The sequence below is a fragment of the Taeniopygia guttata genome, chromosome 4 (genome assembly GCF_048771995.1).
Source record: "Taeniopygia guttata chromosome 4, bTaeGut7.mat, whole genome shotgun sequence".
Classification (NCBI taxonomy): Eukaryota; Metazoa; Chordata; class Aves; order Passeriformes; family Estrildidae; genus Taeniopygia; species Taeniopygia guttata.
In genome coordinates this window covers 43,287,544-43,314,864 of record NC_133028.1, presented here as the reverse complement: position 1 = coordinate 43,314,864, position 27,321 = coordinate 43,287,544, and the positions used below count along the sequence as shown (strand labels likewise).

Sequence of the window (27,321 nt, the reverse complement as noted above, 5' to 3'; positions counted from 1 at the left end):
AAACCTTCAACTCTCCCACTTTGAGCTGAAGTACTCCCAGCCTAGTCTTTGAGAAAGCTCCAGGGGTTTAACCAGAAATGAGACACAAACCCAGATCTGAACTGCTCAGATTAGCACTGATTTTGATAGGTCTCTGCCCCTTCCAGTGGAAGGTCAACTTCCGACACATACTCACTATACTGACTAACTTGACATCCTTATTACACTGGCTAAACTTCAGAAATTCAGTAAATTCTCAGCTGGTGAAATGTTAGGTCTATTAAAAAAGAAATACCGATAATCCTGTTTTCCTTCTTTGTCTCTCATTGGTACTGTGCACCTAAAATAAAAGTAAAACAAGATCTGGTAAGAGATACACCATGGAGTTAGTTTTATGGCAAAACCACAAAACTACAACCCAAACCTTCTGCCTCATGAAGATCAGGACAGCCTCTTAAAACCACTTCAAAGAATAAGTGCATGTAAGAGGGCAGTCATTTTCACAGACACTGCTTGATGCAGCATACAATCTGTTGTGAAAATGTCTGAGTCTTAAATTACTCCCTAAGAGGAGACTATACTTGTGAACATTAGCTTTAGAAGACACAAGCTGAGCAACACTATATTATGGCTCCTGATCATGTCACTAGGTATGTTTAGGCATTCAAAAGCAGCTATTCCTATATTCCTCCAAAATAAAACTCACCCAAGCTTGGAATCAAATGCTCTTGTTTCATTCAAAATTGTCCCTCCATTTTCAAGTTCTTCAATTTGCCTCTGTATTTCATAGTCTGACAGTAATAAAAGAAAAAGGAGTAAGCTTGTTAGACTACACTATTAGCTTTAGTGCACTCTACTATTTCATTTTTCACTGCTACGCCATAATGGAAGACTTTGTTGTTTTAACCTTAATGAAATCAACAGCAGTAGTTATGGGCAGAATTATCTGTCACTGTCTCTCTCCAGCACTGCTTCTTTCTTGGTGTGTTCCCCTCATCTGCCTTCATTTCCTTTAAATGGAAACCATTTTCTCCCAGGCACTGCAGTCAAATCATATATTCCTGGTGACCTTGCAGTCACCCAGTTCAGTTTTCTTTCGGAGATGTAAAAATCACCTTTTTTTTCCTCATACCCAAGCTGCATCTGAATTTCACACACATCACACACCATACTCAGTGGAAAGCAATCATCTCCACTGGAGGACACAAAACCTCTGCTACCATATTTTAGTCCATGCTAGGCACTGAACCACCTGCTTCGTTCTTGTAGGCAGAGAGAGGTTTTATTGCAAAAACCTGCATGCCTAATACTAAGATTTACTCTGTCAAGGAGTAGCAAGCATGGGGCTGCTCCATAAAATGGGGTAAGCCAGGAGTGAAGGGTGACCAGAGTCCAGGCCACACCCTCATGGTCTGATGCAGTGCCACCAGTCTGAACAGTGTGAGCAGGGGCAGGTGCTACCACCAGTGTCTTCTGACAGTGCCAGTCGAGGTGAGGGGATGAGCCAAACCCAGGGTCCACTCAGGGAGCTCAAGGAGAAGCAGAAGGAGCTAAGTTCTAGGAACAAGACTATAGAACAGGTCCAAGGTCCTTCAGGAGACTGGACTGAAAATTGGCACACCTGGTTCACAACCATTTAGGCGAGGTCTGAAGGCCCCAGCCTGAGCCTAAATGGGACTCCTGTGTACCCACAGACAAGGCACATGGAGAAGACACCCCAAGTGAAGCTTGTCAGGGTATTGAAGGCCAATTACTCACTCAGAAGCCTGACATATTTTACCTCAGATCACATAAAATACCTACAATGCTCTTGTAACAAAGCTATCCACAATTTACCTATTGCTTTTGCCAGAAATCGTATGCTATTGATATTCTTCACTTCAGTCCTCACTCCGTAAGGCTCTCCAGGGTGATGCACAGAAACATTGGCATCCACTCTCAGCTGACCCTCTGTAAAAGGAAATTTTATTAACAGAACAGTCTGCCCTGCACACTAGAGTTAAAAACCTTGGCATACATTAATAAACTGCATGTTATATGCAAAACCTTAATAGCAGACTTCTCTGTGTTCAGAAAGGAGTAACAGCCACTTCATCATAGCTTTCTGTATGTGATTCCATCTCAAGGGACTGCCTTGAATCATTCAAAATAGTTTTAAATCATTGCTCATAATTCCTCTCAGAAAACTGCATGATGCAGTGCAGTGCAGATCCTTTAAGCCACACAGTGAAAAGAGCTTCTGATTCACAGCTCTTAAAAAGGGCAGAATTAGACAAGCAAGGCGGTGGATTGTGAGCTTCCATTCCTCTCAAAGCAGCACAAAAATACCTTTTGGAATTACAATTTGATGGATATATACTACCCTAGCATGGAACACAAGAACTTAAGGTTATGTTGAACAGATTTACTAAGGTGTTCTTGGAAATTTACAGCTCAAGGACAGAATGTGAGAAGCAGTGGATTTTTTGGTAATTTTCTTCCTCTCCTTCCGGAAATTGCAATCCCCTAAAATGTCCCTGGCTGCCAAAAACTGTACAGAGTTTTATATAAAAGCATCATGCACTCTCAGTCCAAAATGGACCAGTGTCCTTAAAATTTTTTAGTGACTCAACCACAAGGAAATCATAATTGCATCTTTCTAAGTATTGTCCATTTAAAGACATCTCTTCCGAGAAGAAAAGCCTTGCCACAGTTATCAGCTGCTGGGAATACACAAACAGGAGAGGCTGTATTACATCCTGGAAAGTTAAGAAACATTATTTTCCCCATATTACACATTGAGCATCTGCAGCCTTTCCCTGTGTTTTTTTTTTCCTTTGAATGCATTAAATACAGATAAAAAGAAACAAATGTCTACTGATTGAATACATTATAATATTATAGAATTATAAACGAGAGTGCAAAATGGCTCAGAGTTAAAACTGTGAAGACACTGTGGCTTCAGAACCCATCCGGTCAATAGATTTAAATTGACCGACGAGGCCTTGGTACAATTTGTAAAAGCAGGCTGGATGACAGCACACCAATTTCCTCTGTCTTCACAGAGCCTTGCCAGACATGCAAATGAGACAAAGATGCTGGAATGACCCAACATCTCTTTCAAGGGAAGTGTTTTACATGTGCTCCCTCTTTGGGGTAAAACTTGTTCCAAACAAGGAATAGTCTTGTCTTGCCCTTGCTTCATTTGAGAACGTGACCTATTTCTACTTGGATGTAGGTGTCAGTGTGACCAGACAATGAATTTAATCAGGCATAAGCAAAAGACCCAGGCTGCAAAAGTTCCTAAAAGAAAAAAAAATTAAAAAGAAGGGCTTTTTTTTTCTTTAAGCCCAGCTAACTTTTCTTTCACTCTACAATGAAAGCATCTTTTCATCTGTTTGTTGTTAATGAAATAACATCTGATAAAACTGGGCACTTGTCTTCAATGTAAATGCAAAAGCCCCTAAAACCTTCAAGAAAGAAAAAAAAAATCCAAACACTTTTATAGCTAACTATCCTGGATTAAAAATACTTCCAATACTGGGATTCTCATATAAAGTCAAAAATCACCCTGCAATAAAAAATACTACAATGCAATTCCAATGCCAATCTTAGGGCCAAATTCAGTAGTGAAAAATGATTTAAAATATGTATGCCCACGAAGGCCCTTGAAGAAGCATCCAAACTGGCTGCTTAATACTGACAACTGTGCCTTATTTGACATGTGGGGCACTTGTGTGAGAAAAGATTCAGAGAAATAGATAATGTCTAGCTATTATTATTTCCCGCTACATTAAATTAAAGTTGCATCAGTAGCCAACATTTATTGGATCCCATTTATTGTGTGATGCATAGACCACTCTGACTCAGTTCTCCAGGAGATATCCACTTGTATAATGGACTGAATTTGTTGCCAGACAGTGAGGCCAGCTGTCACAGGCAAAAATATAGCTTACACTGTGAACACTAATAAGCAGCTCCTAATTGTGGATATGTGTGGAGGAGATGAAACCACACCTGAAACCACTTTTAAATTCTTAAGCAGATGTCTGCTATATGTTACCTGTAACCATGTGCTGGTTATAAATTTTGGTAACATTAAGACTGAGGAAAAATGGCATGATCTGAATCTTACAATTAATGAGACAGAATAATCAGTTAGGAGCCTGAATGTAGGCTATGCTTCTGCACATCATCTATTGTGAAAATTGAGGCCTTAGAATTACAGAAAGAGCTAGTGCCAGAAGTGATGTTTGCTGCAAGAAGTGGTTTCAAAAAGATAGGTAATCTTGGCTAAAATTAACCCCAGCACCCATTTCTGTACATGCTGTTCATTACTCCATCTCATTCATGACACCAGTACAAGTTTTCCGCTTACATCAATTTTATGACTAGCTGAGACCTGACACTTTGAAGATGATCCATGCTCCCACTACTTTGTCCCTTTGTCCCTTCCATACCCTACAATTAATCCTTGCTACAGATCTTCTGTGCTGCAGTGCTGTAGCAAGCAAAATAGAGAGAGAAGGGGAGAAGCACCACAAGAACCCAGGGGACATTTCCTCCTGCCTAGCTTTATCCTGTAAAATTATTTTGTGAGGAAACATAACATCTAGCAAGGCAGACAAAGGCAGGCCTATAAGCATGGCAGACATTAGGACAGACTCTGAGGATTGTAAAACAACAGCTAGAAAGGGTTGCATTATAAGCAACTACAGAGCAAAATAACCAGAAGGTGCAAAACTCCTGCAAATGCAGAGAATTACTGGTGACAAGGGAACATGCCTTTCTCCTCTCAGTACCTGCCATGACTGCCTGGCTGCTCCCAAGTGTTTGCAGAATGAGCTGAAGCTCTCTGACTGCTGCAGCTGCTTCTTCCCCACAGCACATATCAGGCTCCATGACAACCTCCATGAGACCAACTCCTACCAGGAAAAGAGACAGGAGATTTTCAGCAATAGCTTTTGATCTTAGCATATGAGAGTGCAACTGGCTAACACATGAAAGAACATGGACTTCTTTAAAAAGAAATATAAAAAACAAATAAACCCTCACGTATTATTTAGTAATTGTCACAGTGGGCCTAGCTGCAGATTGCTATAAAACCTTTATCTGCTATTTTTTTAAAGTAACTGACAACTGTAGACAACCCCCCACCCTTTGTTGACATGCAGATCAGAAGGACCCATTCCTCTAGAAGGACTCTCATTTAAAGCCGATTGGGTTCCAGATGCAAATTTATTTATCTTAAACTAATTTTGGAGCAGGCAGAACTGTAAACAGATGCAGTCTAGTTTTTAGCTTCAGGACCTAGCTTTCAAGGAATCTGAGCAGCCACAGCCGTCAGCTTCCATGGACACCAGAGTACTTTGTCCCAGTTAGGCTAGGCCAGCCAGGTTGCTGCCTATGTTGTGCACTCCTTTGGATCACTCCATTTACAATTTCCAAGTTAAAAGAGAAAATCTACATTTCTTCAAAGCTAATAATTAAAAGAAATCTCTGACTCAAGCACCAACAGATTCCAACAGCTGCTCTTTCTATACACAAACTTGATTCACTAGATGTGTAATATTTTACTTTTTTAACAACAAATACAGTGCAGAGCTTAAATAGCTGAGTGGCTCTGTGTGACTGACAGTTTTGAGCAAAGTGGAGCCAAGAGATTTCTAACTTGCTACTGCCAATTACCATCAACCAACAGCAAATAGGAAAAGTTTACTGGCCATTAAAAAAAAATCAAGTATTCATCTGTTTCTAGTGTAACAGTCATTTTCATGAGTTATTTTTTCAAGGAGAGAGTCATAAAGCTGTTTTAATTTTTTGCCTGTTTCCTGTCATTATTTACCTTTAAAGGAGGAGAAAATAGGAAAATAATCCAAGCCTACCAGCCCTATTCAAGTCCACAAGGGTTTGGCTCCTTGTATCATCATGGAGACTTTTTCCACTGTCTTGCTCCAACTGAATTTGTTTAATCCTCACAGTTTTGGTCACCATCTGGCTCATCTTGTTGTCTATGCAGAGACTGTATGACAGACTTCCATTCACTGCAATAGGAACTCTTTGCTGAGTGATTTGATAGCCAGCCTGTCAACAAAATTAACTTTATATGCAACTGAAACATTCACTTTTCAGAAGGCAGACCAAGTGCAAATATAATTGACTAAGAACAAAACTGAAAATGCAACATCTTTCAGAGTGACCTGTATAAGAGGAGAGAATAAATGCACACGTAAATTCAAAAGTAACTTTGTTTAAATGGAAAGGAAGCAAGCTAGAAGATGAGCCTAGAATTCAACATAACGGTAAGAAGTTGGAAGTCTGGGAAAAATATACGGCATCATACTAATGCTGAAATAATCAATAATCAACTGCACAATCTCTTGCCAAGGATGACAAACTTCTCTGATACTGCCCTGGGGCAGGAAATGGACTGGAGGAAGTTCTTCCCTGCCTGTGGTCCCACGATCATGTTACATGTTTTTTGAAGCCAGTTACTGTACTTCCATCCCCAAGCTGGGGCGATCACTCATCCTCCCAACAGGCTGCATATCCCCCCCTGTCTGTTCCAAATTGTACGCACTGGTGGGGAGGAGAGGGAAGGGGTGGAGGGGAGAAATCAAGAAAATGTGAAAGCTCTATTTCACTAATACAGCAATTTAAAAGATAAGACACTGCAACCCCACATAAGACACACGGCTGATAAATGCCACCTCACACCTGGGACTCCACTCAAAGGGGAAACTGCTGGCCAAAACAGTGGCTGCCAGTGACAAGGTATTGGAATAACTGCAATGATGTAAAAATAGAGAAGTGACTCAAAGACAGCTGAGGTAGGGTCTCCTTTGCTTCCTCCTTCCTCACCTGCCTATGGCACTAGTGGTGAAAATGAAAAAAAAAGTCTGCCAGACACAAATTATTTGGGAAGAGTATTTGCCTATTTTGCAGGGATGACAAGCTTACTCTAAAACATAGAGATGGTGAATTCCAGGGCACTGGAATGGAGGACCATGGTCTGGCCCTGTCAACACTCTAATTTATATATGCAGTGAAGTGCATGACCTATTAGACATAATCACTGTAAGAAAAAGAAAATAACTGACTCTCTGCAGCCTATGCTAATCATAGGCTCTTCTCATCTCCTACAAGTTCTCATTAAAATAATTTTTTTACAGCCTGAAATATTGAGTGACAATAAATAATATGAATCCTATTTCCCATCCAAAGCCCTGTTTTCAGGAGTAACAATAATCCCATTGTCAAATGACCCTAAGAGCTGGATTTATCTGTTCTATTCAGCTCATTAGCCTAAACTCTGCATCTTATTACAGGGTTCCCGACTAGACTGTTGACTATGAAATGTAGGTCGGGCAGTTTATTGTCAGTGCTTAAACTGCAGAAGTCAGTCAGTTAAAAGCCAGAATTACATGTTTCTGACTAATAAAACATGTCAGCATCTCCCTGACTAAATCTCCCTGCTTATGTACCCAGAGGATCCTGTAATTAATGTCTGCACAGTCCCACATTTTCTTCCACCTCAACTGTTCTCTTGGACACATGGACATGGATGCTTTCCCAGGACAACATTCACCCATATAGCTGCTATCAGTAGACTGCTAGCAGCAGATATCACAAGAATATGAGAGTGATTTCAGTTTAACAGAGTAACCACTAAAGGTAAATTGCAAACAATTTGTCTGTGATGTTTTTGATGTTCCTTCATGATGTGCAAAGGAATTTCAAAAGTCGTATTTATTTTCTGCTATTTTACCCTTTTCCCTTTCAGGTCTTTAAGTGGGCTTTAGGATTGCTCTACATGTTTAAAAAAAGTACTGGCAATGCAAACTGCTAAGTTTGCTTTTCACATTCCCAGCAGGTCACTGCACAGCTCCCAATAAAAGGGCCTCTTAATGGCTTACAAATATTTGCAAAGTTATCCCCAGAAACCGAATCAAAATTATAGCAACTTCACAGAAGAGCCACAAGTTCACAAACTAGAAAAAAAATAAATCACAAATTCTTTCTGAGATCCAGGTCTCCACTGGACAGCTATAAAATAATTCTCTTACTAAGGTGGGAAGCAGTTATATTTGAAAATGTTTTGTGTAACTTCAAAATTTTTCAATACCTGAAGCAGAGTGGGAAAGAAAGTAATTTGGTTAATAATGCAGCACCTCTGCAGATTCGTCTGGGATCTGAGAGGTCTCCCACTCTGCTTCTCTGGATGTCTGAGACTCCTCACCTAAAGAGAGGATAAGCTAACATGCTTGATCTTTCCCAAATAAAATAAACCCACATATTTTATTTTCATGTCATCAGATCTTTGCCCCAAAACCGAAGAAACTAAATATAGCTTCCTCCCTTTGACAGATTAATGTTAAACTGAACATTCAGTACAAATAAGCTCATACAAATACAAGTTAAAAATTAGAAAGGTTTAATGTCATTAGAGAGAAAAAGAGGCTCAAACACTGCTCCATGCTGTTGCAAGGATAGAAGTCAGGTTCTTAAACTATTTCAGTATTTCTGCATCCATATCAAATACAGCAAAATTAATCTGACTTCAGTGGCACCTTCTACACATATGAAATATACCAACAAACCACACTGCAAAGACTCGATTCCTCAGTTGTTTTGGTTTTTTCATTTATTGGAACCACAAGTGGGAAAGTTTTGAAGGGAAATAAATATTTTTAGGTCCCTAAGAACACAAAAAAGATCCTACTGTGTTTATTCCACTGGAGCCTCTGTTAGTTATACATTCACTTTAAATGAAGGACTTTTATCAGATTGCTTTTACCCTAACAGACAATTAGTACAAAACACCAGGAATGGACAACTTAAGGGACAAAGCAGCTCCAGCTCCCAATCCAATTACATTAGGCTACTGGAATTGTGCAGCTAAGCAAGGAGTCAGCAATCAGAGCAATCATATTCAATCAGTGAGCACAAGGGTACAGCTGCCTATTCCATCAGGGCACAGTGCAGCATCCCGCTGGGGTGAGCAGAGCACTGACTGAAAACAGAAGCAGCATCTCTGCACTCCTCTGCTGCCATCCATACTGCAGGCTTGTCCTTCCCACAGACCAGGAGGGACCAGCCATACTGCATACTTACAGGCAGATCTGCATAGAAGTAGTGTTTTCTGTCAAACAAGGACTTCTTGTTTATGCTGCAGTTGAGAGCCAGGCCTGTCATCACTGCTGCTTCTACACATCTCCTGTTGAGAACCTAAGGAAACATGACACATGGTTTTGCTCAGATACTCGGTATGTTACAAATGTGTCTCCCACACACTGCCGTATAAGGAGCATATATTCAATTTCACTTGCCTTCAGTCACCATTAGATCTCTTTCTTTGTGTGGGTAGCTCTTATTCATCATTAAAGTTCCGGCAGCTATAAATCTGCAAGGCTTTACGATGAAAACACGAGCTATTCAGTCACTTTGTCATACCACATATGGAGGTGTGCACTGTTCTGACTAGCTACTTTTGCAAACATCCAGTGCTTTTGAATCTTTGAGGGTACAGGAGACAAATCACAGTACATGATAACTGACTTTTAACCAGCTGTCAGCTCATACTGGGAATTTGAAACACAGGGGATTTGTATTAGGGACTGCAGTGCCATTACAGTAGAACACTTCAGGACACCAGTAACCACAGAACCACAGTGAACTTATGAGATTCTACGCATACCATAGATTTTAATGCTTTGCTTAACCAGGATGAAATTATGCACACTTACTTATCTTCGCTAAAACAGAACCCAAAATATAGCAATTGATCCCATGGCTACAAGTATACATGTTTCCAGTACCTAAGAAACCCTTGTGATAAAGGTTTTTGCAGAATGCCATGTCATCTAAAGATCCTGCAAAGTCTTCACAAAGAAATAAAGGAGATAAATACAGTTTTTCACCATGGACTCATCTTTCTCAGCACTACACTCTTCCATCTCCTCAGCAGGGTCATGATCCAGAGGAGAAAGAAAACTCCACTCCAAAAACTACTGACAAATGATATTTTTTTTTCAGATGTGCGCTCATTAATTTAAGAGTTCATTTAAGTAACATCAAATGTATGAAACTGAAAAGGAGACTGAATTTGTCTTAGTACAATTCTGACATGCTCACACTTACAGCATTTTGAAACAGGAACAGAACTTTATCCATCTTGTTCTGCACTGTACAGCTGCCAAGAAGTCTATTTCCAGCAGGACCATTAAAGGAGCACATTATGTAAAAGAATGCACATGACTTCATCTGCATTGACCAGAACATAAAAGGCTTAAATAATGTTTTCTTCCATGTTTCTGACAGTATTTACTTTTTATACTCTTCAGCCTGATTTCTAAAAACATATTAAGCAGCTGTACATTTCCCATCATCCCACATCTTCAGCCAGAAAATTAATCTCTTTATTTTATTCATTTAGTTTTTAAAAATCAAAATAGTAAGAGAGGATATAGGCAACTCCTCATGTAACAAAAACTTTAAAATTGCTTATACAGAAAAGAAATTAAATATTTAAGACATTTAACAAGGGAACTTTCAGATCTTTAGTGCAGCTATATATGGCTAACTAGAACACATCATCTGTTCAGGCATATTTTACTTATTAAAAAATTTAAGAGATACATAAAGCAAATTCTAGACAAGAAAAAAAGGAAGAACAATCTCCCTTTGAAATATCAATCCACAGCAAAATGCCTACAATTAGTCCTGACTCTAAGCTAAAGAAAATTGATAACTACAAAATATGAATTTACTTTAGTAGCATAACTGCCGTTCATTATATAGTAGATGTTCCTGTTTTCAATAATTAAATGCCTCCAGACAGTACAGACACTTCTTTTTTCACTGTTCAAGGAATTCTGTAACAGTGGTAGTCAAACTGTTCAATGTTTAAAATATCTTCATATTTCTAAATACACAGGCAAATTTCCTCTTACGAAAGCCTTATGGCACAATCCTGTTCAGCTTTACAAATTAGTGAAGACCTTGCCAGGTAGTCCTTTAATAAAACTGGCCACCAGAAACCCATCAAGCCTCCATAAGGACTGGTAGGCTCAAACCACCGCAGCTTCAAGCAGTGAACCAGTATCTCACTACAATTCCTGAGGTGCAGGGGTTGTGACTGACTGCAATCAGCAAACAAGACAAAACCCAACTCCCAAATCACAATCAGTGACAGCTTCATAGCACTTCATCGCTCTTCAATTTTTACTTCAAACAGGGTAGTGTGTATCTTACTCATTGCCCGAAAGGATAACACTCTTTCAAGGTGAAAAAAAATAACCCCCATATATATACTACTTAAACCAGAGAGATCTTTTGCTTTGCTGCTGATGAAACATTTTGGTGGCTCTGGGGAAAAAGTGGCATAAAAACATGAAGTACTGGTTATTTTTTATGTAGTATTACCAAGAATTTAGATGACTCTGGTGTGTATGTGTCCCCAGTGTACTGGATCACAGTAGCCAAATCACTGTATATGCTCCATTACTCGTTCAACTTCCGTGCTATTCCTTCACCCATCTCAGTGGTGAGAGAAGGCCTTGGAAAGCAGATCTTTCCTGCTATGGCACACTGAGATAGCTGCCTTGCTAATCTGCTTCCTCTGCCCTGTGTGCCTTTAAGAAAACACAACCCAAACCCAACCAGATGACACTCCTCTTCTCTAAAAATCAAAACTTATCTAATACTGCTTCATGTCTGAAGTGACTTTTACTATCCACTGCCATGACCAAGGCTGTAAGCACAAAGCACTACTACCTTTCCCTCAAACAAGACTTGCTTTTCAAATAATCTGCAGTGAAAAACATCAATTCAGTATGTGAAACCTCCCATACTAATGACCCAGAGTAAGCCCTCCAGCTTGTTTATGCAGTAAGCTGTTATTAAGTTGACAGCTTTGACTAGCACCAAAGATTTAAATTACTGGCTTGAACTGACAAGCTGCCTGTCTGCTATGTTAGCAAACTGCTGGCCTTGAAAGCAAGCTGTGTAGTTCCTGCAGAAGCTATGGACAAAACACAATAGTCTATAAAGACTTCAATATACTCTTCTAAATGGGAAGCACCCCTCCTAGTATTTGAAGAAAATCCTACAGAGCTATTACAAAAAAATGTAAATTGTTTGTATTGGAAACTCATGAACAACCTTAACAATGGCATCACAACACCAGCACCATTTCCCTTGTAGCTATGGTCTCCTGCTACAGCACCATGGTAACTGAGCGCTAAAGGAATGAAAGAACAGTCCAACCAAGATCTCTCTTTTTCTGCTACTTGTCTATTCTTTACATCTAGACCACAAGTGGAAAGACTCCTTTTAAAAATTTATCTTTACTTGCAAGTTCAGTTTAGTCAAGTCCTAATTTTAAATACAATATTCAACAGCTATTCAAAATTATCCACAATACCTTCAATGGCACAAATTCCCACCAAAAGCAATTTTCTAACAGCTTTTTCTTTAACAACAGGTTTAGTCCTCATATTAATATATTAAAGAAAGTTGGCACCCTTTTAATAAAGTTTCTATATTTAGTAAATTACCATGTTTAGATTTTAAAGAGGGTAGGTATGCAGCTTTTTGTTTTGATAAAGAGTATTATACAGGATAAATGGGGGAAAAAAGAAGAAATATCTAAATAACTCTCATTGAAAAAGTTTATTTTTGCTACCTCTTACAAAAAACCAATAATCTCTGCAATAACATTTGCACCCAGGGAGCCTATCTTACAGAAGAAAATATTCCTTGTACTAAAAATGGTAAAATCAAAATAATTCCCCAGAAATTTGTAAAGTTTTTGATTCTAGGTCACACATTTTAATAAAGCAGATTTAATATTCACTGGTTATCTTAAGACCTTCAGTCCTACTTACAATCATAAAAAAAATCAGCATTAATCACATTAACCACAGGACTGTTTATCTAAGAAATATTTAATTTTAGCTCCTTTTCATTCAAAATAGTATCTGAAAGAAGGAAGTAGTACAATGTACTCAACCAGCTCTCCATAGAGCAGACTCCAATCTTTAGAAACCTCAACAGATATATCTAATCACATTTTCAAGTACTCCTATTTCATCTCACTCTGATTTTTATTTGCTTCTACTAATGGATATACCCAGTCTTACTATTCTAGCTGTGTTAAAAGTACCAAATTGCTGCAATATATGGTTCTTGGAAGTGCAATCATAAGTTAAACTTCAAAATAGAATACCCTTATATGTACTTAGTCCCAGTGTAATTGTGGTTGTTCAGTCTGACACTGTAGATGAGTACTTACTGCTCTGCAGTATTCTGCCTTGGCATCCTCCCACACACAGAGAAGGGACCAATTGGAGCTATGCGTGTACAGAATGTAGATACAATAAATCAAGAGCTGACCATTTCCTAAATTTATTTCAATGGGTTACAACCAGACTCCACCCCCCAAAGCATGCAGTAAAAATTTAAAAAAGAAGACAACTTAAGTCTTGTCATTTGTTAGGTGTTCAAAGAACCCACATTCCAAAACCTGAGATCTCAAATTTCAGGGAAAATTTTAAAAACTTCAGTTTGGTGTCCTCTGCACTTATTCCAGCATCTACTTCGCAGCATGTTTACTGTCCCACTATGAGCATTATGTTCTTATCTCTTAAGGAAAGGGGCAAAACAGAAGGGGAAGAACCACCAGACATTTTAAATGGAGATCTTAGCATTATCAAAAGAGATTCCAGCTTAAGAGACCAAAACAGCAACTCAGAAGCTGCAACAGTAAAGGCTGTGAAGGGCATTAAACATAGTTAATGCAGTTTGCAACTTCACCTTTCCACAGTCTGGTACCAATTCCATACATTGCTATACAAAACATATTATTGCTAACCTTGTCTAGTGGCAAAGTTGGCCTGTGGTGGTGCAGCACACAGTGATTCCAGTGATATCTAAAAACTAGGCAGTTCTGCCATCAGGAAGTACCCAGCCCCCAAACACACTGCTTCAGGTGTACTCAACAGAATAAGAGGGCACACTTTCTCAAAGCAGGAGTGCTAGGCTGAAACCTTTTATCACGAGGCTAAGCATGGAGGAAGTGTCAGTGATTACCAGAAAAATGCAGCAGCAGTAGGGAGAAATGCTGACCCCTGAGAGCAAGAAAAATGGAACATTACACCAGATACAAAAATATTTCAATAATGACAGAATTTAAGGTTTCTCAGGATTTGCTAGAAGAAACACAGAAGAAAAAATCCATTCACACCACCGTACGGGCAAAGTGCTCAATGTTCCCAATAGAATAGATTTGTTTTTTGGGAAGCAGCCAATCCAGATCATATCTTTGATCCCATCAGCAGCATCTAAAACCAAATAAAATTCTACCATGCAGGACCAGTTCCAAGCAGGTGAACCACAGAGAAGACAGGACAGTGCAATGGTGATACAGTAGTTCATGAAATTCATAACCAAATGCTGCGCTTATCTGGTGTTCCCATAAAGAAGTCCAGGACCTGTCTAACATCCATGCTCTCCTTGTTGACATTAGTCTTCTGCACCTGCCACATGGCGTTTCTTGACCTGTCATAAGGATGCTCCCTCTTTAATGCCAGCTGGAATTTAAATCACTGCTAATGCAATCTGATCCAGGGCACGTTTAATGCAAGAAGATCCAGTGATAACACTTCACTGCTGCTGGAGGTAGGAGACATTGCTCAGTGCAATAGCTAAAACTCAAGTTCCAGGCTGTGATCAAGTCCAAACGCAACAAGATGTTTAAGGAGAACCATCTCAGACCTTTCTTCCTACACCAAGTTCCAGAAAAAAAAAATGCTTTTGAACGTGAATATCATCTGCCTTGTTCAACATAACATAGATTGTTTCATTTCTTAAATGAAGACACTCAGAGCATTTAGGACAAAATAGTTTGTAAACCAACTCCTACCCTGTTTCTCCTTGCAGATGGTCCTTTGCTTGTAGGCTTGGTGAGAGCCAGCTTTGTGGTTTTCTGAGTTGTAACAAATTCTGACCTTTGATCCCCATTTACTGTCATTTTCTATTATTTCAAAGTCTTGACTATCTGCCCTCTGCTTCTTCTTGCAATTTTTGTGTGTCTGAGAGCCCACACTAAACTCTCAGCCCTTTGCTCCGACTCCCTCATTCCTTTTTTCTCCAACAGCCATCTTCCAAAATATGCTTATTTGTTCTCAGCCATCTTTCCCTGCAGGCTGACCCAGATCTCTTAAGAGAGCACAATATACAAATTAGGAGTAAACCAGAAGTGGTCTTTTACACACAGGTAAAAGATTATACTAATTCAGGAAAACAACAAGCGACACAATGCAACAAGTCTTGTGAAGAGCCATTAAGAAATTATTTGAGAGCATTTGTAAGAGAGCAAATGGAAAAGATTTGCTTTTAGCAAACTTGTTCTGCAATAGCAGAACCAAGAGACTATTTTCCTTTAAATAATATCCCTAGTTTGTTTTACCTGAGCAGTGACCCCAAAACTCTCCCTCCCGTGACTCCCCCATCTTCTCCTCATTCATCAAACATACCAAAATGAGTATAAAGTGTCACAAGTATCTGAAGGGCAGCAGCCCACAACAAGCTGAGATCAGTGGGGAGACTAAATTCATAATTTCTTCTTCATATGCTTGCTAATATATTCATAATAACCTGCTACAAGCCTAAATTTTTTGGAGGAAAATTTGGCTGAACTTGGCAGCAGAACTGCAAAACAAGCATTTTTGTATAGAAAACAATGTCCTTCTGGCAAAATCTGCATATGTAACTAATAAAAATCACCTGCAGAAGTTTACATAATCCTCTCAAAATCAAATACAGACATATTTAAGGTGTCAAGGTGACTAATTATCAGAGAGAACACAAAGAAATTAATTTTACCCCAGGAACTGATTACAGCCTAATTGTGCCAAGATAAGTTTCAAACAAAATACAAAAACCTGACAGTTGTGCAACATTACTCACCAGACAGCTAACCACAAGATAACAAAGATCCAGTCTACAATTACCTGTCATTACTGTCAGACAATGCTTCCCTAAACACCTTTAATGAAAAACTCTTCAATGAAACAATTGCTAAGAAGAATGAAGTAGCAAGAGGTCCGTTTGCAAAGTTAAAATGCTAAGAAATTGCCATGAAACTTTTGCTTAAGAGAGCACTGCTAACATACACATATATACAACATACCACCTTGGATTTCTTCAAATGGAGTCACCTGGAACCAGACTCTACCTACTGTGAGAAAACAAAATCAAATCAAAAACTTAAGGATGCCAGAACACATGCAGTGACTGATAACAGAGGTAAAAGAAATTTTGCAACAATAAATTTTGCAACAATAGGTCCCGCTTAAAGAAATTCCCACCCACTGAGAAAAGCTACTGCAAAATCACCAGCAATTTCCAAATGAACTCAAAACGGGGGGACACTGATATGTCATGAAGTGGTTGTGCTGCCCAGAAGTGTCCAAGATGGCAGAATAAACACAGTAATAAGACTGCATGAAAGAAAGGAAACAAGATACTGCCTGCTCCTGCTTCCCCACTAAGAAGTAGAAAACTACCTGTGTAAAACAAAAGGTAAAGCGATTAAAAAGAAACAACAGAAAAGCAGGTAAGAGAAAATACAGAGGCAACATCATTGATGCATTCAAGTATCTACTGAAATAGGTGATAACAACATGTTGTATCAACTCAGTGGTATTCTAGCAGGCAAATTTGCATCAGGCACAGGGATCTGTTCAGGATGAACAGTAAAGCCAACAAGAACAGAGAGTCCAACACTTAACTGAGGTGCTAAGGAGACAGCCCAACCTGAACTGTTAGCCTTGAGAAAAAGATTAAAACACCCAGAATGAGGGTCAGAAATACTCACAAATATATGAGACAGCAAAAACTGAGAGAAAATGTTACAAGAGACTTCTTCAAAGCTTGAGAGAGGAGCAAAAAGTGTCACAAAATACTTAAATACACAAGAACAGAGAGTCTCCGGACAAAAATGGCCTAAGTATGATATAAAGTTGAGCTAAGCAACTGCAGTAATGGAGGAAATATAACATTGCTCAGACCTCAGTGAAGGAGTTTGATACCAGAGGTAACCCTGGGGCTGTGAGTGAGCCTGTGGAAAACAAAGAAACAGAATGAGAAACAACCTGCACCATAACCCAACCCTGAGTCACTTGAAGCTAGCATCTAATCATCTTTCAAAGGTTTCTTCTGACCAGTACAACAGCTTTGAACCGATTAATTGTTTGAAACTTGGTAGGCAGGCTTTAATTCACCATGAACTTGGACATTTAAGGGTCTATGAACCACAAAGGCATCCTCAGAGAGCAATGGTTTAAAAACCTAATTCACTCCTCTAGTATTTTTCTAAATTATTTGGGATTTTCTTTATAGAAGCTTTCTAGACTTCAAGCTCAGCAAGCTGGGACTGTGTGAGCAAGAAAAGACTCCCAAGCACTGACCATACAATGTGTTGCAAACCGAAATATTATCAGGAAAGAAAGGATTGCAACAGAAAAGTACCATCAAATTCTATATAAAAATGTCCCCTTTTTTCTCCTAAGTACAATTACTACAGTTTCAGGGGAAAAAGTAATGAAGGGTTTAAATTAACCTAGAAATAGGTAAATGGCTGAAAACAAGCATGAACTCACTCTTTTCATCAAGCATTGCCACTAATTTATTTTAGAGGAGAGCTCATAGATACAAAAACCTAGCCACCACATGGTTTCAAAGAAGATGATGTACGTAATGAAAGCTAAAAAAACATCCATATAAAGATCAGAAGATTGTTCAATTCCCCATGAAAAGTGCATGCAATTAAAACTGTAGTTATCAAAAGTCAAGCTAAGAAGCAGGCTTTTTTTCAAAACTAAGTAGTAGAAGAAGGGAGTAAATTCACATGCATGCCAGCAGGAATGTCAAAACAAAACTGAAATCACAAGTTGGTAAAGCAGTTGTTGCAATCACCAGATTTAACAGGCACGGGATATAAAAAAAAAAAAAAAAAATCTAGTTTCAAGCTGTAAAGTATAAACTCTGGTCTCAAATGCTGTTTCTGTTCCAGTATGAACAGCTGACAGACAGATCCACCAAAATTTCCCACAAATCTCTCAGAGCCTTTGAAAGCAAATGCATCAGATAAATCTTGTATATTCTGATGAACTGTAGATGTTATTTAAGTCTGGTAATCCATCACCCAAAACATCTGGAAAAACACTAGCTACCTGCCACTGCCAAGAACAGATGGAAACACCCTCTCTAATCCCAAACTGGGTATTAGCCCTGCCACATGCCTGGGCAGCCCCCTCAGCAGCCCAGCATTGCAAGGCAAAGCCTGATCCAGGTGCTCCCAGCGATTCTGCAGTGCTGCACTGGCAACTGCCAGCTTCGGACAAGCCTGAGCGTGGAGCTGAAGGTGCCAGAGGTGCAATGCCAGAAAGGACAAGGGCTGAGAGCAGTTCTAGCACTGCTCTCTTCATGAAAAGGAGGGATCTGGTTGCCCCAGTTGTTTCTGAAAAGTCTGTTGTAAAAAAAAGAGATAAAATAGATGCTTTTCACACTAAGAGGAGAATTAAATTCCAATGCATGAGAAGATATAAAAAAATTTCAAAATACTTAAGACTGTAGGGTTAATATTCATTAAAATCTTATTAATTTGCACTTTGGATATGAAAATCCTAGATTATTTCTTTATATACTTACCTACAAAGGATTGCCTACAATAGGATCATGGTTTCACTTCAGTCATGCTGGAAACAAATGTAAAATGTGTGACAAAGACTAAGCACTGACAAAAAGGTTTCAGCCTTTAGCTGCTAGATTTACTATCTTATTTTTGTGGCTGAGCTATAATTAACTTTTAGTCAGCCACCTCCATCACAAAAATAGATAATCATGGATTCTTCTTCTGCGAACCCAGTTTTAGCTTTAGAAACCTTTCTAAAGCCTCTCAGAATTTTCAGAGGCTAAAGTAGATTGGGAAGGCACCTTTATGGATCCTCAGAATTTTAGTCCAGTCTGCAGGTGAAATGCACTATCTGCTACCATGTATAGAATAGGTCCTCTGAAGATACCAAGCCAAGATCATTGCCAAGTGCATTCACAAGGTAAAAACCCCAGGCTTTTGCAAACTTCATTACGTAGAATGAAATGTATGTAGTCAGATGTAGTCCCAAATTGTCAGTGGACAAGGAATTGGCTGGATGATGGAATTAAAAGAACTGCGGTCAACAGTTCAATGTCCGAGTGGAGACCAGTGACAAGTGGTGTTAGGTGTCTCAGGCAGGACCAGAGCTGTTTAATGCCTTTGTCAGTGACAGGGACAGTGGGATCAGGTGCATTCTCAGCAAGCTCACTGACGACAACAAGCTGTGTGCTGTGGTCAACATGCTGCAGGGCAGGGATGCCATCCAGAGAGATCTGGGCAGGCTTGAGAAGTGGGCCTGTGCAAACCTCACGAAGTTCAACAAGGCCAAGTGCAAAGTTCTGCACCTGGGTCGGGGCAATCCCAAGCACCAATATAAGCTGAGCAGAAAATGAATTGACTGCAGCCCCAGGGAGAAGGACTTGGGGGTGCTGGTTGAGGATATGCTCAGCATGAGGCAGCAAAGCACACTTGCAGTCGAGAAAGCAAACCATGTTCTGGGCTATATCCAAAAGTATGGGCAGCAGGGTAAGGGAGAGGATTCTGCCCTCTACTCCACTCTTATGAGTTCCCACCTAGAGTGCTGCATCCTGTTCTGGGACCCCCAACAAAAGTGGGACATGGACCTACTGGAGAGGGTCTGAGGAGGGCCATGAAGATGACCAGAGTGCTGGAACACCCCTCCTATGAAGACAGGATGAGAGAGTTGGGGTTGTTCAGCCCTGAGAAAACTCTGGAGAGACCTTACAGCACTTTCAAGTACCTAAAGAGGGCCTACAGAAGAGCCAGACAGACATTGTACAAGGGCTTGTAATGACGGGACATGGTTTTAAATTGACACAGGGCAGGTTTAGATTAGATATTAGAAAGAAATTCCTTACTGTGAGGGTGGTGAGACATGGGCACAGGCTGCCCAGAGAAGCTGTGGCTGCCTCATCCTTGGAAGTATTCAAGGCCAGGCTGAATGGAGCTCTGAGTAGCCTGGTCTAGTGGAAGGAGTCCTTGCCCATGGCAGGGGAGCTGGAAGCAGATGAGCTGTAAGGTCCCCGACACTCAAACCATCCCATAAGTCTATGATTCTATAATAATTTTTTTTGTCTCATGCCAAACAGGAGGGCACCTGCATAGCTCCTCTTGCCTGTACTTGTCTCTCAGAGGCACTTTATGAGAAGAACACAGTGAAATGGCCATACCACTTCCACTGTGATGACCCTCCCAGGGCCTACTTGAAGCAGAAGGATAAAATAAGCTGTATTAACCTTACAGGAAGAAAATATAAAAAGGAAAGCAGGCGGAGGGCTAAACACATTCTTCTAGTTTCACCTCTCCTGTGTAGAGCACAGCAAAAGCTCATACCAACACTTACTGTGACCCAGAAAGGCACAGCAACCTGAAAAGCTCCCTTCAGCACCATCATTTCTGGTCCCACTGTGAAGGAGGACAGCTCTCTATCACAGCCATCTCATTGTCACACAGTAGATTTAAATCTCTGTGACACTGAAAACTGTCCCTATAGCTCTCAGGTTAAAACAGCAGTCATTCTATTCTAGACTCAGCACAACTAGTGTATAAAAACTTTGCTGCTATTTTTTTCATTTTTCAACAAAATTGAGTCCAAATGAAAGGTCAAATATCTATCTTCTAAGTAGTCTTATTAGTCAATAACCTAACATTTATTAAAATGGCTTTTGTTGGTTTTATTCTATAAATACTCTGAATTTTCAAAAATTACCTTCCATCTTTCAAAATTTACCAAAATTCAATTCTGCTTCAGATACTATTGCCATGTAAAAATTTACACAGAGAAAACAAGCCCATCTGATTCCAGAACAAATGCTAGTCTCTACCAGCAGCAGCAGGTACAACAGGAAAATAGAGCTATGACTACTGAATGGATTTTGCATCGCATTCTAACATGCAGGAACATGTATTTTGTAACACCCACTTTCAACTCTATTTTCACCAGTACTATAGTAAGAAAAATATTCCTGCTCTTTGTATAGATAAAAGCAGCTAGTAGAACCTAACACAGCATCACTACTTTAAAATTAACCCAACCATTCTGGATTTTTTCTTCTCAGGTGCAGTTATTTTCTCTACCAAAGCCCACATGTACTGGGGACTTCTTACAAAGGTCATACCGAGCCTCATTTTAAAGCTTCATTAATAAAGAAAAAAAGACACACACATACATTGCGCCCTTGATAAACAGTAATGTAGAGAAAAATTAACTTCCTCATAAATATTCATTTTTTGTTCACTCAAGAACAGCTTTTCTACTTGACTGAAGATAAGCACTAGACAATCTAAGAATTTCTGTGCATTAACAGAAGGTTAAATAGAAGGTCCAAAACCAGAATCTTGAACTCTTTTGGACTTTCTGGCTAACCTAGCCCTGCCCCCAAATGAAAGGAACTAATTTTCTGTCTTTAAGTCTAGCTAGACTCTTCTGAAACCAAATTATTCCATAAGATTCCCATTATCTCTAGGAAGTTTTCAGAATTTCCATATAGTTCTGAAACTCAGCTCTGAATTGCCACTGCAACCGGAGTGAAGTCCTAATATTATCAGCATCTAAACTTCACTTCCTGCATTTTCAATACCTTTGAAAATACAGAAATAAAAATTAATCAATAATAACAACGTAATTTCTCCTTTTAAGGATTATGACATAGATCAACACCCTAGAAATGCAGCCACAAATTAGTTCCCAATTTTAGATTATCTGAGGCTGCTTTATGCAAAATAAATGCAAAGCTACAACTAGATTTAAAAATACATTTCTGTAACTGGAATTCAAATCTGCACTTTAATGAATACAGTCAGTGAAATATTTCTACTTTAAATAATTAGACCCCATCTTAGTCTCTGCAGAGTTGTTGCATGTGGCAATGCTAAGTCTATTAAATATTTATTTTCACTGTATTGTAAGAGCTTATGTTCTAATTTTTTAATTTTTATTTTTAAATTCAACTTGTTAGATACTCAAAGAATTCCACAGCAGTACTGTCATAGACATCACAGTTATAATTAAGCTGTGAATTCAAACACTTATTAAGTTTTCACTAATAAACCTTATTGCTAAGTGCTAGCTAGTTATTCTGACCTATTAATCCCCAATGTGTCACACAGATTACTTTTTTTTTTAATAATTGGTTTGCTCTGGAAATAGGAATGGTTGACACTTTCCTAAATTGGAGACTTTCTTCTCAGGAAGCAAAGTAACTCCTCAGTGAGACATTCCAAATGGCAAATGACAGCTATATAAACAAACATATGGCAAAATAACATCAAATGGCCACTCAGAAATCTTAAGATGTTCTTCTCTCACTGGGCTTTAGGCATCTCTCATATTTAAGGAATTTCCTGTGTGGCATGCTAAGCAAACACACCCACCCTGGCCTCAAAGAAATACCACAACCCATTCACATGTTGAAGAGACACTCCTGATTTTTCTCCTTTGCAGGGGATATAAAGGCATCTCATGTTATGAAACAAACAGAATTTAGACAAGGAAAAGTAGTCATATATATGACTTTAGTCAAATCCTGGGAAAAATAAAATATTAGAAGCATACACAAAGTTGTCTGACATTAATCCTGACATAAATGAAATTGCAGCTTAACTTACTGGTAAAGTTCCTGGTAAAGAGGCATCAAAGAAAGATACCAAAGAGTTGGGAGGTGCTGCAAACTGGACTTGGGAACCAGAGAAGAGTTTTGAGTTGGAACTGATCTGTGCATGAATTTCCAGACCCACAACTGGTACCCATGGAACGAGACTGAAAAGGAAAGAGAAGGGAAAAACAATTTAAATATAGATGATGTTAAAACCCATGGAAACCTAGAAACAGAAGAATTAGGAATGCTTAATTTATTTTAAAAAATTGTAATTGTAAAAAAATTGTAAACAATGTTGCAAATACATCTACACTGTAATAGGAAAACCTGTGCTGTGATACTGGATAACAGAGGCTATGGGGACTACATGGCAGTGTTCATTATATGAAAAAAAGAATGTAATAAAAAATTGTAATGGTTTAAAACTTTTAACTTTTCCTTATGTGAGAAATCTCAGAGAAATTAATGAGGCACACTTGCATGCTGGATGAACCCTAATTTGGTGCCTCGTGAAAATCCCCAAATCATCATAAATATGAATTACTTCTCAGGTAGTTTGATAAATCTCCAACAGACAGGTGGCATAATAAATTATGTATTCTCTGTCAGATAGACACTTGCATGCTGGGAAAGGTGGCTCTCCAGAGCAGCGTTAGTAGAATATTAGCATAAACATTAGTAATCTGGTAATAGAGAAATCATCATTTCAACTAGAGAGCTACTGTTCTCTGAATGTATTCTGCAGAATAAAGCTTCTCTGTATCATCTAAAAAGTAATTGCAATTCTCACATCCATTACCTTTATATGGACAAGAGAAAAAGGTCACCTTTACAGTATGAATTGCTTGACAGTTTCTGTAAGTAATTATCTGGTCTTGTAAAAATGAAGTGGCACAAATAATATTTCACTGATGAAATCACATTTCTGTGGCAGAACACTTCAGCAGTATGAGTACCCAGATAGCAGGAGATAAGCAAGCCATGGAAAAACATCAAACAAATATACCAAGTACAGTGTTCCTTCCAAAGGTGAACATTCTACACTGCCAAGATTTTAGTTCTCCATCTGCCCTCCAACAGCTGAGGACATCCCTACAAACACACCAAACTAGTGGTGCAGTTGCCACTTATATTGATGCTTTAGGAAGAAGAATATTACCATGAAAGATTAAGGTTCAGATGTTTAAAGGAGCTAATGCATTTTCTCTCATTTAAATAGTATTATTCTTCAGTATTTTCAACTGAACATACAAATGCTTCAAGGTTTGAGAAATAATGTGGGCTTTCTTTTACATTTTGGAGGCAAATTTATTCTGCTGTTTCCTGTATTCTTCAGAAATCCCCTTCTGTAATATCAAGGCATTAAAAATTACACCAGGTTTTGCTTAATCAGTGTGTTGGCTTACACTCAGAGAAAAAGGTAAGTGCAACAGTCAGTCCTTCAATCCACTAACAACACTGATGAGGCACCTGGAGCTTCTTGCCGTGTTTGTTCAAGGATTATGTTTATCTGTGTCTCTAAAGAACTAGCAGCACACTTCTGCCGCTGTCTGCACAACTTTCTTCAAGTGATCAGCTGTGCAGACACTCGTGGGACACGAGAACTTGCTCAGGCCGTGACTTTCAGCTGCAGCAGAAATAAAATGCTCTGCTTCAGGCACAGCACCCAAATCTCACAACACTCCACTAGAAGAGAAGCGTGTTTTGGGCTGGAATAAGCCTCGAAAGCGCGCCCATGAGGGCGAGATGACCCTCAGGGCTGCCCCGCGGCACAGGCGAGCGCTCCCGCTCCGAGCTGCGGCTCCCCGGGCAGCCCGGCCGGTCACGGCCCCGCCGCCGCGGCGATTCCCACTGCGCTGGGGGCTGCCAGGTAAACGTGCTGCCGATGCTCACACCGCTCACACGGCGAATTCACACCGGGCCCCGCCGCTGGCCCCGCCGCTGTCACCGCCGCTCCCGCACCCAAGCCCGGAGGCCCGGAGACCCAGAGCCGGGCAGAGCCAGGGCGGAACAGCTCCACCGGCCCCTCTCCCCGCGACGTCCCGGCACCGTACCCGCTCTTCCCCGCCGGCACCGCCCCGCCTCTCGCGTTACAGGCGACAGCCCTCTGCCCGCGAGGGAAAGGGCCGAGCCTGGGCCCCGGCTGCCCCGCGCCGCGCTGCCGCGCCCGGCGCCAGACCCCGCCGCACCCCCGCGCCGCCATGGCCACCGCAGCAGCCATTGCTCCGCCAGCGGTTCCCGGCCGCCCGCAGCGCCCCCTGGGAAATGCAGTCCGTCCGGCATGGCGGCGCGGAGTGCGGCCGTGCCGGCGGACTACAACTCCCGTCAGGCCGCTGGGCGTGGCGCCGGCCCCGCCCCGCCGGCTGACGTGGGTTCGCTGGTCCTTTGCTTATCCCGGGAATGCCGGAGCGGGCCGTGGGAACGCTGCTCGGCTGCTCCTTAGGACGCGTTAGCCGGCTCAGGCCCTCACAGTGCGCTGTGTGTGGTTTTCTTCTGGGCTCCCGCTTTTACAAGACCAGCCGCCTTTTTTGTCGGCAGCCGTTTGCAAGCCGAGGGCATCGAATGCTGCAGTGCCACGTGCTCGAGGTCTGGGAGCTTGGCTTCTCCGTAGGGCAGCAAGGTTCAGCCTCGGCTGGGATGTGCTGTGGTAATAAAGAGTATGATAAACGCCAGTCACTTCTTTTTAGAATTTTTAAAAGTTTAGTAAGAATAAAATGGTTATAAAGTAATAAAAATTTAGAGTTAGGGCAATTACAAGACAATAAAAGCAAAGAATTACAGACATCCGGATGTTTCTGGACACTAAGCTGCCAAAAACGTGCGTTGTGAACAAAGGAATAACCCTTAAAAGCAATAGCCTGTTGCATATTCATCTATTTCTTACATGATGCATAAATTCCTTGCAAATTAAGAACTTTTCTGGTTTTTGTCAACTTCTTCCCCTTAATCCTGGTGGTTGCATAAAGACGGAGAGAAGGTGGAAGAATGTTTGTCTTTTCTGACAGGGAGGCTGTAACTCTTTATGTGCCCTGTCACTGTTATCTCTGTGTGAAGAGTTTCTTGATTATCTTATCCCTTTTCTTGAGCTAGTAAAAAAAAAAAATCTTACATTGCAGAGTTTCTATTTTAACATGTTGTAACCTAAAACTATATTTAACACACTACTTAAGCAAATTAATACAGCATAACTTTCTAACATTACACATATAATATTAATTTTAATATTTGCGAAAAGCCATTCCTAAAATACGCATTTTTCACAAGAGTCTTGTCCAGGGCATCTGACACCTCTTTGATGTTTACGTAGCTACATTGCAGAGATAACAGAATTAATGACATTCCATCCCAAGCCATGTGAAGCTTAAACGGGAATGAAGATGAGCTCTTGCTGCTTATGTCACCTGTGCTCTGTCAGCGACTGCCAGCAGAGGCTGGTCAGGCACACTCGTGTCGGTGAGGCTGGTGGCTTCCAGCAGAGAACAGTGGTGCACACAGGCACTTGAGAGTATCTTGGAACCTTTACAACCTCTTGTCTTCCCAACATCCAGTATGAGATGCTGAATGGTTCTGAATCATGCAGAAGATAATTTACCTAATTAAATAATTAAAGAAAATGGCTTATAAACAATGTTTCATAGCACTGATTTTCTGATATGTTTATATTTTTAATAAATTACCTGGAAGTGCTGTGTAAGAAGAGCCAATTGAGAGATCCTTTCAGCAGGCACTGATGTATGGCTATTTGTACAATATATCTTTTTTAAATTAGTTTGTCACATTCCTTTTCTTGGGAAATATCCTCCCCTTGTACAACAAAGAGTGACCAAAAAAAAAATTCCTTTCCAATAGGGAAAAATTGACCACAGGTCATCTTGTACATGTTGTGGAGATGGGAGGAACATTGGAGAGGCCTTTTATCTTCTCTCCTGTAGAAAACTTCTTCACATATGAGGTAAATTAATATATTTCCCTATGTTGTAGTTCTTTGAGCCAATTAAATATTTAAGAACTTTTGATAATTCTGATTTGAGGCAAACACCGTTTTCATTTGGACTTAGCAGGGGCCTATGCAATATCTTGTGATGAAAAATGCTTTTCAGACTGAAGCTTTAGTACATGGTTTTTATTTCTGCAACAAATTTGTTCTCTTTACAATTGTCCTCCATGAACTGGATGTAGTTATTTTCTGATACTACATAGGGATTGGCAGGTCACTTCAACCCAGCTGTCAGGAGAGGTTCTAAATATAGCTCTGAAGTGTTTCTGCTGGGGTAAAAATTGTAAATTTCAGATTATTTGACTTTCTTTTAAGTTGTTCTCCTGCTGTAATAGAGGATTTCATAAATAGTCACTAAGAAGTTAAAACCTAATGAATATAAAAGCCATGTTACTTAAAGCCTTACTCTGCCTTGATTGCATGGATTTCTGCCCTTTGTACATATTGTTTAGAAGCAAGTAGACAGCACAAAAGGGTTGAAATCCATCCCAAACAATTCCTCTGGAACTTTTAGCTGTATTAGGTGTTGTCTTACAGAGAGAGGAAGACTGGGAAGTGCCATTGTTTGTGATTTAAATTATCTCAGTGTT

The 27,321-nt window shown here is 40.0% G+C and overlaps 1 protein-coding gene across 2 annotated transcripts in view; it reads right to left on the bottom strand.

The window, feature by feature from the left end:
• Positions 1 to 24,999, bottom strand: part of GATB (glutamyl-tRNA amidotransferase subunit B) — a 42,071-nt gene extending 17,072 nt beyond the window's left edge. Inside the window, exons 1-9 of one of the 2 annotated variants that reach the window (XM_032748152.3) lie at positions 24,789 to 24,999; positions 22,745 to 22,895; positions 10,099 to 10,221; positions 9,073 to 9,186; positions 5,844 to 6,042; positions 4,761 to 4,883; positions 1,816 to 1,929; positions 686 to 770; positions 275 to 319 (exon numbers count right to left, since the gene is read on the bottom strand). In XM_032748152.3, coding sequence (XP_032604043.2) covers positions 275 to 319; positions 686 to 770; positions 1,816 to 1,929; positions 4,761 to 4,883; positions 5,844 to 6,042; positions 9,073 to 9,186; positions 10,099 to 10,221; positions 22,745 to 22,895; positions 24,789 to 24,955 — 1,121 coding nt within the window. In that variant the 5' untranslated portion in view covers positions 24,956 to 24,999. The remainder of the gene's footprint in view (positions 1 to 274; positions 320 to 685; positions 771 to 1,815; positions 1,930 to 4,760; positions 4,884 to 5,843; positions 6,043 to 9,072; positions 9,187 to 10,098; positions 10,222 to 22,744; positions 22,896 to 24,788) is intronic. The other variant, XM_012573392.5, reaches the window with a different exon arrangement.
• Positions 25,000 to 27,321: the final 2,322 nt, after the last annotated feature.